The 15364-nt window shown below is 43.9% G+C and overlaps 1 protein-coding gene across 1 annotated transcript; it reads right to left on the bottom strand.

The window, feature by feature from the left end:
- Nucleotides 1-2447: 2447 nt before the first annotated feature.
- LOC310708474 (complement factor H-related protein 5-like) lies at nucleotides 2448-14158 on the bottom strand. The gene is made up of 5 exons (XM_083506880.1): nucleotides 13946-14158; nucleotides 10133-10192; nucleotides 5846-6028; nucleotides 4875-5075; nucleotides 2448-3098 (listed from the first exon to the last, which is right to left on the bottom strand). The coding sequence occupies exons 1-4, from the start codon at nucleotides 14121-14123 to the stop codon at nucleotides 4879-4881; spliced, it is 618 nt and encodes a 205-aa protein (XP_083363006.1). The 5' UTR covers nucleotides 14124-14158; the 3' UTR covers nucleotides 2448-3098; nucleotides 4875-4878.
- Nucleotides 14159-15364: the final 1206 nt, after the last annotated feature.

Below are 15364 nucleotides of genomic sequence, written 5' to 3'. Positions count from 1 at the left end.
GCCTGAAAGCGAGATGAGCGCCGCAACCCCATAGTCACCTTTGATGGGACTTAACCATCCAGGGGCCCTTTACCTTTTTAAAATTTTAGTGGCAACAGTAAAGGGGGTGTCTGTGCACAGAGGTGAATGTGGTAGCAGCCAGCGCCCCATAGAGCAGGTGACAGAGGGCAAGGAGACAGCAGCTGTGGAAGCGAGTGGCGGGAGAAGAGGCTAGTTCTACCTCCTGAGGTGCCTGCCTGGCCGCACCTGGTAGGAAAGGCCCCAATGACAATATTGCAAGTCCAGCTACCGCAAGGCAGAAACAGGCAGCTGAGGAGGAACAGCCATTGAATCTACTGCACACCCAGTTCTTGGTGGGGAAATGCTTTCTGCTGCAATTGGGGACCTAATTGGGATTCACATTTGCTCATGAGGAATCCAGTGGGACAAGGAATAATGCTCAGTCTTAGAGTGTGGCATCAGCCATACTTTGGAACTCTCTTCCTATGGACCTCAGGCGGGCACCTTCACTGTTCTTTTTTTGGTGCCCTGTGGGTTAAACCACGGAGCCTAGGACTTGCCAATCAGAAGGTCGGCGGTTTGAATTCCCGCAACGGGGTGAGCTCCCGTTGCTCGATCCCTGCTCCTGCCAACCTAGCAATTCAAAAGCACTTCAAAGTGCAAGTAGATAAATAGGTACCACTCCGGCGGGAAGGTAAACGGCGTTTCCGTGTGCTGCTCTGGTTCGCCAGAAGTGGCTTAGTCATGCTGGCCACATGACCCGGAAGCTGTACGCCGGCTCCCTCGGCCAATAAAGCGAGATGAGCGCCGCAACCCCAGAGTTGGTCGTGACTGGACCTAATGGTCAGGGGTCCCTTTACCTTTACCTTAAGAACTGTTAGCATTTTAGGTAGCTGATGCTGGCTAGTGTGATTAGTATAAATCACATGAGATGTCTGAGAAGAGTGTGGGAATGGAAGACTGTCTTATCTCTTTTGTCTGAGAGTGTTACAGTCATACCTCTTGTTACGTTCGGTTCAGGTTACGTCTTTTCGGGTTGCATCCCGCGGTGACCCGGAAGTACCGGAAAGGGTTACCTCCGGGTTTCGCCACTCGTGCATGCACAGACGCGCAAAATGACATCACGCGCATACACAGAAGTGGTGAATCATGACCTTTGTGTGCACAGACGTGCAGACATGGGTTGCGTTCCTCTCAGGTTGTGAACGGGGCTCCAGAACGGATCCCGTGGTACCAGAACGGATACAGTGGAACCTCGGGTTACATACGCTTCAGGTTACAGACTCTGCTAACCCAGAAATATTACCTAGGGTTAAGAACTTTGCTTCAGGATGAGAACAGAAATCATGCTCCGGAGGCGCAGCGGCAGCAGGAGGCCCCATTAGCTAAAGTGGTGCTTCAGGTTAAGAACAGTTTCAGGTTAAGAACGGACCTCCGGAACGAATTAAGTACTTAACCCGAGGTACCACTGTATTGGACTGTACTTTAACTTTTGCTGTATGTTTTCTGCCAGAGTTTGGAGGGCATAGACATGATTATGGATTCTCTGTATATATTGTGATTAAACATAGTTTAGATCTATGGATGTTTCTATCTTCTTGCTGTGTGATACCAGAAGACTTGTGTGCACTTTTCATATGAGAAGTGTCGCAGAGCACTCTGGAGTGAAGGGACATGCCTACTGGGAGATACTGGGAGTACTGGGGGGTCTGCCGTCCCCCTCCCCCAGAAGCGTTTGCCAACAGGAACATCCTTGTTTCGGCTGCGTGGATCTTACTGGCCGAGATATGGAAAGAAGATAAAGTTCCTACCAGAGAAGAATGGCAGAAAAAGTTAATGCTGAAATGGCTAAAAAGAGTCAGAAATCAGGAAGACTAAAATTTTAATAAGGAATGGGGAACATTTATAACTTACCTTAAAGACCACTGTCAACAGTTAAAATCGTTAGTAGGATTAGAATAGCACTTGTAGTTTAAAGTTGGTTCTGGACATAATGGAAGAAGTAAAGGGTTTGGATTATCATAAAAGATGCGGGAGGAACTGATTAATAATAGAACCCACACAGGGGAGGATGCAAGTCCAGGAGATTCCTTGGAATTTTGTTTTCATGATTTATGTTTGATATATCTCTGTAAAATTTTGATTTTAAAAATCAAATAAATAAATTTAATAATAATAATAATAATAAACATCCTTGTTTCAAAAAGGCTGCCCAGATGTGTAGAATGTTGACATTGTTTTAATCTGTATTTAACTTATCATTGGTTTTAATTGGTTTTTTAATGTTTTAAGCAGCTGTTTTAACTATTTTTACTGATAAGCTCACTGTTTTATTCTTTTTGTAAGCCGCTTTGAGATTTGTTTGTCATTACAGTCAAGCAGCATAGAAATTTTACAAAGTAAAAATAAATAATCAGTGATAAAAGACCACAGACTCAAAATTGTAATTGAAGCAAATCAATCCATTTATTGGTGTGCAATGCTTCATTTAAGGAGCATTATTGTCTTCATAAAATTTGAAGAAAATAAAGCAACAAAGCAATGTAATATCACACTTTTATAATATATATATTTTTTAAGATTGCGTAAGTATAGCATTATACTTGCATTGACAAAGCGATCACAGGTTGTCATTTCTGATGCTAAATGAAGATTTGGCCTCCAGCTCATCAAATCATGAGGCAGAATTTCTAAGCTCCATGGCATATCCTAATTTCTGAATTTCCTAGCACACTTAGCACTTTTGAATAAAAATCATAGTTACCCAGTCATCCCTGTGGGCCAAGATCAGGTACTCTTCAGCTAATTGAAAGGAACTAGGAGTAGCAGAGTGGAAATCCCCATACATATTTTTGTTTCATTACTTACATTGCTTAACCCACATTAAGACCTAGACTATGTTTATCTGGGAGAAAAGCACAACTAGAACTTCTGCTTTTCCAGCACTTTTTTACTCAGGTCACTTGGAAAACATTCCAGCACATTCCATTTTCAATAATGTTATGATTCCACATTTGCCAAGACACCATTGTTTCTTCATCATCATCTTCATTATGTTGATGCTCTGATGTTTTCCAGTACGTTGAGGTCTCCTCAGACTGTCAATGAGAGTCATCAAAAAGTTACAAAGTGACATGGAGTTTAATGTCATCCATTTTAGTCCATCTTGGTTGCTCTGCTGTTCACTGAAGCTGATAGTTCTAGTTATACATTTCCAGTCAAAAGTAATACAGTGGTACCTTAGGTTACATACGCTTCAGGTTGCAGACTCCGCTAACCCAGAAATAATTCCTCGAGTTAAGAACTTTGCTTCAGGAACAGAAATCGTGCTCTGGCGTCGCAGCAGCAGCAGGAGGCCCCATTAGCTAAAGTGGTGCTTCAGGTTAAGAACAGTTTCAGGTTAAGAACGGACCTCCAGAAAGAATTAAGTACTTACCCGAGGTACCACTGTATTCTTCCTGTTTTATGGGTTTTAATGCAGGGTAAGCGCATATGGGATGGCAGCCTGGCTTTCATTTAGAATCGGTATTGGGGAAATGGGAATTTTGTTCTATCAACAGCTGTATAACAAGCGGGTTAAACTTTTTCTAGTCTTGTCCAGACTACTCTCTCTTATTTTGTGTTACGTCATGCCCCCCCCCATAGCAGCCATTTTGTGACTAGCGCCCGCAGCACTCCCTCAATGTTCAAAATGTGTCCACCGGTCCAAACAGGTTGGTGACCCCTGCCCGAGACTTTCCATATAGCCAGCATCTGGCCCGGTCAATATTTTTATTTTATTTATTTATATTATTTCTGTGCTACCCCTCATCACGTGCATTCAGGAATCGCCACAATAATTTAAAACACTCAGCATAAGTAGCAAACAAAAGAAATGTAAATAAATGCAGGATAGCTTGGGATCGCAGATGGCCATCTAATCAAGCACTAGAAATACTATTAGTAATAGCAGTGGCAATGAAGCGGTTATAATGGAAACCATATAGGGTTCCCAAATGGTCTTTTTCTTTCTTGACTTCCCCTGCAAAATGAATCAATCATGTGCAATCGTTTTGTTTGACACTGAGGAAGAAAGGGGAGTTACTGATTTATGATGAACTAAGGATTTTACAATGTTTTTCTCTACCCTCCCCTTTCGACCAAGGCTGAACGGACTAAATTCAAACTATATTTGGGCTGGACCATGAGTGGAAGAGAGAGTAATCTGAAGAGATGAAGGACTGCTAATTATAACTGGCTGGAGTTTATTTGTGTGACTTTGCTTTTTAACTGCGGACTGAGGGAAATAATCCCCAGAGTTTTAATGGCGGAGCAGGCATCTTGTTGGGGAGTTATTTATAGCCCAGCAAATCCTTGAACAACGGAAGGAATGTTTTCAAAGGAGTGGAATGTGAATGGACAAAGGACGATGGCAATAAACTGTCTCTTAAACACCAGGTCTGGGAACAGAGTGATGGATGGATTACAGACGTGAAATGGACTCTTATGTGCTTTGGAAACAACGAAGCTGCTGATTGTAAGGAAACAAGAAGGCCAGCTATGAAAATAAATTAAAACAATTAAAAAGATGAGAAGGTGATTAAAGAAGACGAATGAAGTGCCATCATCAGGAAGCAAATGGACATATGTTTGTAACAGGAGCCGGAAACCTACCGTAATTATTTTTTTTTTAAAAAATGTATTAAATTTAAATAATTTGCATTGATTTGGAAAACTAATACAAATTACAAGCTAATACAAACTGGAAAACTAATACAAATTAATTAAAAAGAAAAAAGAAACGGTTAGCAATGTTGCTGCTAGTTGCTTGTGGTGATAGTACTGATATTAAAATACATGTGGTATGATTTCTCTGCTGCCATGGAAAGACTTACTGATTTAGATACATCTTGGATATACCCAGGGCCCAACTACACATTGTTTCATAAAAGGTGGTGATGATGGATCCTTTCGAAATCCTGGTTTGCACTCAAACAGCATCCAGTAGTCAGACGCTCTCATGGATGTGGATTTCGTCATCCTCCTCAGTTGGATATTGTTACGTTCCATGTCAGCATCATCTGCTCGACAAGTTTCTGAAGAAAAGCACAGAAAGAAAGAAAAATACCGCATTTTTCACCCCATAAGACGCACCTGACCATAAGACACACCTAGTTTTTTGAGGGAGAATGCAAGAAAAAAATTACTTAAAGGGAGCGCTGAGCAGGGTCTGTATACATCCCAGGCTCTGCTCATTGCTCCCTTTCACGAGCCGCGTGGAACGTGTGTGTGCCGCATGCAGGCTTTTCCCCGAGGAGGGAGAAGGGCAGCCGGTCAGTGACGGGCTCTTTAAAGGGAACACGGCTCTTGGGGGCTTTTCCAGGAAGTGGGGGGAGCGACTGAGGGGCTAAGCCAGAAGCTAGAACAATGAGAGGGAGAGCCGCGATCCCTCTCGCTGTTCTGGCTTCTGGGATAGCTGTGCAGCATGCATTCGCTCCATAAGACGCATACACATTTCCCCTTACTTTTTAGGAGGGAAAAGGTGCGTCTTATAGAGCAAAAAATACGGTAATCATGTATATAGATGAATTCTTTTTAAACTGGGCTGCGTAGGAATAGCTTTGAGTGCAATGCAGAACTCACTTGAACAGTGGCATCAAGTTAAAATGTACTATCTGCCACTTACTGTAGCTTTTAGGTTACATCCACACATTGCAGAAGAGAGGTCCACTCTTTCCCTCTGCGTCTGACATTGGAAGGGCTAGCCAGAGGATGCCGTGTATCTCTGCCACACTGCCCAATCCATTATAATGAGTCTAGGCTTGTTACTAGAACAAGAATGAACGATGATCAATTTTATACTTACGAAGGCATCTGGGCACGCCAACCCATTGACCATGTAAACATATTGCACGTGGAGTGCCTTCCATTTCGTAGATTCTGTAGCACTGATAAATAACATCTGAACCATGTGCAAATTCTCGTCTTGGGGAGGCCAGGGTCATTGCATTTTCAACATTAGGCGGAGGACCACAATTTATTGGGGACTCTACAACGAAAATATTGAAGAAGTTGTTATAGCAGATGACACAATGGTAAATGCCAGACTGCAGATACTAATACACTGTACACCTAGAAAGGCAAAGCAAACAGAATGGGGAATTCATCTTAATTTAAAATGAAACAAAATGATGTAAGGCTTCTTCCTATAAACTCTTTGACTGGGTTCTAGAGTAGATACATCATCAGTTAGCATCTTACCTGCCGCCATGCATCTCCCCCCCAAACATCTATGAATCCACAAGGTGCCACAATACTCTTTTTTGTTGGCACATGTCTCTGGAGAAAGGCCATTGGTCAGTGGTAGGGCACATGCGTTGAAAGATCCCAGATTCAGTCTTAGCATCTAAGGCATTAGAGGAGATCTGTCAATAGGTCTCCTGCTGCTTCTTTTTAATGAAAAAAATAATTGGAGCTATGTGGAGGATTCAGATTGGTACTGTGACCTGTACTTTCTTTACAATTTGCCTGACGAATGTTGACTCCTTTTCTCTCACACTCAGTGGTGCTATGAAAGATGATAAGATTGTTCAGTTGTGGGTGAACATATCAGACGGCACAGTGATTCTTCAAACAGCTCTTGTTTATTCACAGGCCAGGACAGAACTGAACTGAAGGGTTCAGCCAGCCTGCTTATATAGAGCTCCACTACAACGCAACAGTAACCACTTTCTGTAACTATCCAATCACTGAACGTCACTTTCAATCCCTTATTTGCATATGTGGACCTGAGTGAAAACCATCTACAGTATCCCCCTCCTGGCCCAGAGTGAGAACTACAGTACATAACAAGAATAGTTTGGGTGGGGGTAGGCTGTATGCTTGAGCCCCCTTCTAATGCCTGGATCCAGCGTGGATTCAATTCCTGGAACAGCCAGGCTAGATTCTTGGTGAGGTAATGGCCTTCTAAGTATGGTATTAAGGTAGCAAAGAAAGGAGTTAGAAAGATAAATGCCAGAGTGCAGGATTGAGTTATATGAGCTAGAAGCTAGAAGCCAGCAGGCTGCAGGCTTGGCAGTTGGGAGACAGAACCATGCCTGATTTCAACTGAAATCCAAGGCTATGGGAGAAGCAAAACCCTCATGAGGTGTTACTACTGTGAACCCTTCCATCGTAGACTCAGGTTGTATGTCTGTATAAATAAACCATATATCATAAAGACACCACAGTCTCTGCTGTCCCTCATTCTGAGGAGACCGAACCCTGGAGATTGGGGTGGTGTGCAACAATAACGATAGATTGTTCCTAGAAATTATCTGATAAAGACCGAACGTCTGGTGCCATGCAAGAGAAATGATTCTGAGGAGATATGGAGGGTGTTTGTAGAATCGGTACTGTTAGAACGGAAAGGGGTCAAACCATCGCAAGAGGTGTTAAAATTTTGGGAGGTTGGATAGTTACTCTGGAATGGTCTCGGTGGTGGGATGCACATTTTTTTATTCTTATTTATTTATGGTTATTACTTTGTCAAAATAAAATAAAAACATTTTTAAAAAAGAAGTACCTACCACCACCAAACATTTAAATGATCGGTGACAAATTAATGTTCACATTATTAATAGTCACATCCTAAAGCTATTTTGGGGAAAACAGTACACTTTCTTCTGTTAAAAAAAGAAAAAGAATGCTCAGTGCCTGTGAAGATACATGACTTGTAAAAGGCACATCACCATTGCCATTTTTATCATCAATAAACTTTTTCATTGGAGGTGTGTTTCTTCCAACACATAATTTTCTAGAACAGCTCCAAAGAGATATTTTGCACTGTCTGGAAGAATTGTCCTGCCCCACTTTTTTGCCCTAAGCATCCATTTAGACAAATTAAGGTCGTAGTATTACTACAAGTGGAACCTTCATCCTGATGCTCCTACTCAGGATACTCCAGTCCATGCCCCTTCCTAGCTGGTTTTCCATTTCCCATTCCCCAACACTGAGCATGCATTCCATGGTCGCTGAACATGCCCAGTACTTGTTAAAGCTATTTTTGGATTTTATTTCCTGAAGTGTTTTAAAAAATATATACTTCTGCAAACTAAGGGCTTCCCCCCAGCCTGCTATGTCCTTCCTGTGTGTGAAGAAGAGGAAGGAGAAGAGGAGGAGGAGGAGTTTGGATTTGATATCCCGCTTTATCACTACCCAAAGGTGTCTCAAAGCGGCTAACAATCTCCTTTCCCTTCCTCCCCCACAAGAAACACTCTGTGAGGTGAGTGGGGCTGAGAGACTTCAGAGAAGTGTGACTAGCCCAATGTCACCCAGCAGCTGCATGTGGAGGAGCAGAGATACGAACCAGGTTCCCCAGATTACAAGTCTACTGCTCTTAACCACTACACCACACTGGCTGGCTGTGAATGATGCTATGTTTTGGACCATCATTCAGAGAACTGAAATCACAATTAGGATACTTGATTATGATTTGCTTTTGCAAAGAGGAGCATAGAATACCACTGGTGCTTGACTCTGGCTCTTCATATTTATTTAGCCCTGCTCTTTTCTAAGTAAGCAAATATATTAACATTTGATGTGCACATGTCAGGGACTAGGCATCGGAGGAGGAATGGTGAAGACCTCTTCCCCCTCCTCCTGAACCTTCCAGAGAAGAGGAAGACTGGATAGATTTACAGCAGTGGTTTGCGGGAGGTCACATCTCAGAGGCTGAAGAGGGGGAAAGCTAGGAAATAATGGGAGAGGAGCAGGAAGAAGCAGCACCAGGGGAGAGACAGCTGACAGACTCAGTGTCATTAGAAAGCATGCCAGACCCGGCAGGCATTGAAAGTAGGAGAGCAGAGAGTTCAGAGGCAGAAGGCACAGATCAGCCACCGTAGGGATGATGTATAATGGGAGAGACGGAGTGGGTGGGGTTTCACTCAGAGCAACACCATTACTCCAAGAGGCTGAATTTCTAAGCCTCTCTCTGTGAATATTAAATACATAGCTGTCAAGCTTCCCTTTTTTTGCAGGAAATTCCCTTATTCCAGCGCCGTTTCCCGCTGCTTTCCGCTGCTATCTCGGATTGTTAGATATCCCGTAGACTGTCCCTGAGACAGGTGAGGCTGCTAATCCCTTATTTTCGAGGCTGCTGATCCCTTATTTTCAAATCTGAAAGTTGACAGCTATGGTTGAATAAAAGACATTGGTAAGAGCTTTCCTTGTCTATCTATTCCTGGAAGTCTACCATGAGGGATCGGATTTCCTGACACCTGACAGCACGTCAGTGTGGCAGCTCCAAATACAGTGGTACCTCAGGTTACATATGCTTCAGGTTACATACGCTTCAAGTTACAGACTCTGCTAACCCAGAAATATTACTTCGGGTTAAGAACCTTACTTCAGGATGAGAACAGAAATTGTGCAGCGCGGCGCAGTAGCAGCAGGAGACCCCATTAGCTAAAGTGGTGCTTCAGGTTAAGAACAGTTTCAGGTTAAGAGCAGACCTCCAGAACGAATTACGTACTTAACCCAAGGTACCACTGTACAGTAAATGAAAAAATTGGTGAGAGCACTGCTTGTGATGTCTTGAGCTTGGGGCCATAGGAGACATTTTCTAGGTACATATCTGTCAGGGAACTGACATCGGAGCTAGAGGCGGAGGGAAGGCTCTCAAATGATGCTGGAGAAGGGCCCAGTAGGGAGAGAGGCCGCTCCGCAGATGGGGAAGCAATTCAGTGCAACACCAGGGATATAGAGGGGCTGATGGGGGAATCGGCGAGAAGGCTCCAGGACTCTTCACCGGACACCAGCGGGGAGAGCACGGGTCCTCCGCTACCCACGCCCACCCTGCGCAGAAGACTTCCGCGCAGAGAGAGTAGGAGGAGACTGGGTGTCAAACAACTTTTATGTTGGAAAAGATTTAAGAAACGCCCACTGACGGATTCTGCTAGCGACTGAGGCAGCCACGAAGTGAAGGGCTGCCCAGACTGAAAGGTTTAGCAAGGCAACAAAGCCTGGAGAGGCGGCAACTTACGCACGAGCAACCCATACACATTACAATATCACTTCACTTCCTTAACCCTGGTGACAACCAACAATGCAGATTCTACGCTGAAAAGATTAGGGCCCTAACAGACGTTTGCATTGGTGCCGTTCTCCAGCTTACCAGAATCAGTCAAGGGGTCCACTAGGTGTTCGTAAGGAACTTGTCCCGGAAATACTGCAACTGAAAGAGAAAGAAATGGAATGTGAAAAAGAAGGTAGCAAGCTGTGGACTTGACCACCTTTTGTTGATGGAGGAACTCCATTACTAATTCTGCAGTAATGCCAGTAGTAAAGTATTCAGTTCTGAATTGGTACGCTCTGTCATTTATCAGGAGGTTGAAACATTTATCCCTCTCATCTACTCATTCATCCAAAAAACAATATCATATCCAACTCACATTCTGTCGTGTTGAGAAAGATGTGCTTTTCATCAAGAGCTAAATCTGCTACAGTGGTACCTCTAGATACGAACGGGATCCGTTCCGGAGCCCCATTCGCATCTAGAGGTAAACATAACTAGCGATGGCACGTCTGCGCACACGCGCATCACTTTTTGCCGCTTCTGCGCATGCACGTGACGTCATTTTGAGCGTCTGCGCAAGCGGCGAAACCCAGAAGTAACACGCTCCGTTACTTCTGGGTTGCCGCGGAGTGCAACTCGAATGCGCTCAACGCGAAGCGTATTCAACCCGAGGTATGACTGTATTTCTGGTGGAAAGGAAAAGGGAAGTAGGGATATTATACTGCAAAGCCACCTATAAAAGGTAAAGGTATCCCTGCCCGTATGGGCCAGTCTTGACAGACTCTAGGGTTGTGCGCTCATCTCACTCTAGAGGCCGGGAGCCAGCGCTGTCCGCAGACACTTCCGGGTCACGTGGCCAGCGTGACGAAGCTGCTCCGGCGACTGGCACCAGAGCAGCACACGGAAACGCCGTTTACCTTCCCGCTATAAGGCGGAACCTATTTATCTACTTGCACTTAAGGGTGCTTTCGAACTGCTAGGTGGGCAGGAGCTGGGACCGAACGACGGGAGCTCACCCCGCCACGGGGATTCGAACCGCTGACCATGCGATCGGCAAGTCCTAGGCGCTGAGGTTTTACCCACAGCGCCACCCGCGTCCCCTATAGCTACTTTTATATATACAAGGGAACAAACAGTGATCCAACAACAACTTGGCTCATAGTGCAGAAGTCTCTTGTCCATTTGGTTCAAGCATTTCATTCAGCAACCTGGTCTTATCAATTACTAAAGTTTTAAATGGAGGACAACCAGCACATCATTTATTTATTTATTTTTTAAAAAAATTATGAGTGCAGCATGTCAATGAATATCTTCCACAAGAAGCACAGCTGCTTAGTAAGTTCAGCAGCAGAACTTGGGGTCTCAAATTTCAGCTGTGCCTTGTGCCATGCTAAAATTCAGAGGGGCCCCCCATTCTAAATAATAGTTGTGGCATCCCCTGAGGCTCTGTGCCCAATGTGACCGAACTGGTCTCGCCCCTCCCCCCCTAAAATCTGCCTCGGATGTGCTGCAAATCAGGTGGCTGAGTTCACAAAATTTGTAATCATTCAAAAAACAAAAAAGGGACACTCAGGCGACCCATCCTCAGAAGTAGGGACGGAAGAGCTCTTTGTTTCCAGACTGTCTCACCAGAGTGGTGCATGCTCTGGTTATCTCCTGCTTGGACTACTGCAATGCGCTCTATGTGGGGTTACCTTTGAACGTGACTTGGAAACTGCAACTAATCCAGAATGTGGCAGCTAGACTGGTGACTGGGAGTGGCCACCGAGACCATATAATACCGATTCTGAAAGACCTACATTGGCCCCCAGTACGTTTCCGAGCACAATTCAAAGTGTTAGTGCTGGCCTTTCAAACCCTAAATGGCCTCGGTCCTGTATACCTGAAGCAGCGTCTCCACCCCCATCGTTCAGCGCCAAGGGCCTTCTGGCAGTTCCCTCACTGTGAGAAGTGACGGTAGTGGCGCCTGCCCTGTGGAATGCCCTCCCATCAGATGTCAAGGAAATAAACAACTATCTGACTTTTAGAAGGCATCTGAAGGCAGTCCTGTTTAGGGAATTTTTAAATGTTTGATGTTTTATCGTATTTTTTCATATTCTGTTGTGAGCCACCCAGAGTGGCTGGGAAAACCCTGCCCATCTAGTAGTAGTAGTAGTAGTATTTGTTTCCTCTCAAAACAATGTATGGCACAGGGGGAAATGAACACCGCACCAAAATTCAGGCTTGGATAACAACTGCGCAAATGAATGCTGTGGTCCTCTGCAGGCATGCACAGTGGATCTGGGATCTTCTGCATACTCCAAAATCCAATAAGCCCACTATGCTGGGGTTTCAGAAAACTAGCTTTGCCATATGAAGGTCTTTTGGCCACTTGGCTACAAGACCTTCTTCAAATGTATTTCAGGATTGTAGCAGGAGCAACAAGGTAGACCCCATTAGATGTCTCTCCACCCAGTGAGACAAGAAGAACTGGGACTTCTACACTGAAGTTACCAGATATTTTTTTTCAATGAATCCGGGGACACTTTTCAACTTCCTACTAAATAGATGGGTTTTGTCAGGGGGCTGATTTGTAAATCTGGGGACTGTCCCCAGGAAACAGGGACGTCTGGTAACCTTATTCTGCACAGGCCTTCTATGTAGCAGCACTCAGATGCTGAGGTTCATTTCTGAAAGGAGGTTAGCTGTCCATCTCATTTACTCATCAAAGTATTATCTGAGAGTGGCTCACTGATGTTTTTTGTTAAGTTGTGGGTGAACACATCAGACGACACAGCAATTCTTCAAACAGCTCTTGTATATTCACAGGCCAGAACAGAACAGAACTGAAGGGTTCAGTCAGCCTGCTTATATAGAGCTCCAGTACAACGTAACTGCAACAATTTTCTAAAACTATCCAATCACTGAATGTCACTTTTGATCCCTTATTTGCATAACTATCTACAGTATCTCCCTGCTGGCCCAGGGTGAGAACTTCAGTACATAACATTTTTAAAATATATATTTTTGCCACTAATTTTATAAGCAGTTTCTGTTATACTGTTTGTATTCTATTGTTTTTAGTTACTCTTTTTAAAAAAATAAAAATATGCATGTCTCTCTGGGGGGGTAGAACTGATTTCAAGTGGAAGATTTAAAAAATGGATGTGGTTTATCATAGCTAAAATGAACTCTCTCCCCCTCACCCCCTTACTTAATGGATAGAGGAATGCTGCAAAGCAGAAACACTGATGGAACCTGCTCCTTCAGCTGATACTGATGCATGTCTACACAAGGCGATTTCTTCTGAGTCAGCACAATTTCTGACCTACGCCCCTTAGCTCAAAGAGTTTGCTGTCATCCTGGCTCTTCCACAGTGCTTGCCACTGCACCGTCAGTAAATGGTAAACAGAATGGTAAAAAACCAAGAACCTCACACTAAACCTCTGCCTATGCCAGGTTCTGATGCCATCCAACATGTTCAAAACACCAAACAAAATAACACCACAGTAATCAACCGAGCAGAAGTCTTTAGTTAGGAAAGGGTGAGAGAAATTAATGGGTAAATCTGAACATGTCTAAGCCTAGTGAAGGAAGAATAAAAACATATGCCAGTGCATTCACAGCCTTTATCATACTGAAATTAGAAGTTGATGAAGCATCATTAAGCAACAAACAAGCATTCATTGGCCAGTAGTTACAAGATGCAACATAAATCTTAAAGAAACTTTAAACTGGTAAGGGATGTAGCAAATCCCAACATTTCCACCAGACATGTTTTAGTTTTATATTTCTCTTGGAAGGGTGGCTATTAATTTATTAATTATGTACAAAATTTCTACATTACCTCTGGGGGGGGGGGACCTACTCCAAAGCCAATATCCCATCCCTCTGCTGCCTGAAAGAATTCTTATTTTGACTTGAATAACTTACACTGCTGGAAAATACAGCATCTCCACAGGAGGAGCAGAACAACGTAACTCAGACCGTTCATGTCCGTATTCCAGGCAGTTGTCAAAACTTCTGACCAGTTTGGACTTTTTAGCAAATAGGTCTGGTGGCAGTCCTTGGAAAGGTCTTTCACCTTGTCTAGCTCCATCGAATTAATCATTGACTTGTTGCCACGCGGCAAAGTTCATCAGGCTTCTGCTGCAAAAATAATGGATTGTAAAAGGTAGCATTTGGAGGAAATAACCTGGAGGTGGGCAGGCCCAAAGGCAAAACCAGATGAAGCAACAAAATTAATTTTTTACATTTATACAGTAGGCTAATTTGCATGTCTGTGGGAGCATGCACAAACACCCCTCTACCTTCTTCCAGATTATCAAGACCATCATAGGATTGGAGGACAAATCCCAACTAGGCAGTAATTTTTGAGGTATAAAGTGAGGATCATAAAGGAGTGTCGCCTGGGAAGAGTTCTGAGAGCCAGACTGAGGAGTCTGGGGGGAAAGACAATTAGAAAACGGGTGGGTGGGCTTCATGAGCAGAGGCTGCAGCCCCTAGTACAGTCATACCTTGGAAGTCTAGCAGGATCTGTTCCGGAAGTCTGTTCAACTTCCAAAATGTTTGGAAACCAAAGCACAGCTTCTGATTGGCTGCAGAAAGCCAATCAGAAGCCGTGGAAGCCCCGTCAGACATTCTGCTTCCAAAGAATGTTTGCAAACCGGAACAGTCACTACTTGGTTTGCGGCGTTCGGGAGCCAAAACGTTTGAGAACTAAGCTGTTTGAAAACCAAGGTATGACTGTACTAAATAAATATAATGGCAGACTTCTTGCTTCCTGAAGTGAAGGGACCTTTCATACCCTCCAACATTTCTCTGATGAATATAGGGACGTCCTAAGGAAAAGCGGGACATTCTTCTCCCTTGAGGGTATTACCAGCCTTTCCTGCTTTTCCAGTGTTGAAGTATCAGCAATAATGCTAGGAAGGCAAAAGAAGAAATCGACATTTTTACCAAGAGTTCGGGCAACACATGATAGTATCTGACCAACCACCATCATTATTAGACAGGGCAAGTGAGACTTGCAGCAAATATAGTGTGAAGTGCTTCTGGATTGTGCCAGACAGTCCCTTTCTTATTTAATCGCTTTTCTTTCCAGGATACTCCATTCCATTTCAAAAAAGGTTTCTTATCTCAACAGCCAGTTAGCCTTCGGTCACCACTGAGCATTTTCAGGCTTCATTGGGCTTCCATTGAGGTGTTCCCCACACCCATCAAAGATTTTTTGAACGTCTGCAAATCTTGAGCTTTTCCCTGAGCTTCCTGGTCCATAAGGAGCCACAGCCAGTTTGCTATAAGCGCACAGGATCTGATATGCCCAGTTATTATGTGGAACATTTTGTAGAA

The sequence above is a fragment of the Podarcis liolepis genome, assembly GCF_965112155.1.
Source record: "Podarcis liolepis genome assembly, chromosome: 6".
Taxonomy (NCBI): Eukaryota; Metazoa; Chordata; class Lepidosauria; order Squamata; family Lacertidae; genus Podarcis; species Podarcis liolepis.
This window is presented reverse-complemented; position numbering and strand designations above follow the sequence as displayed.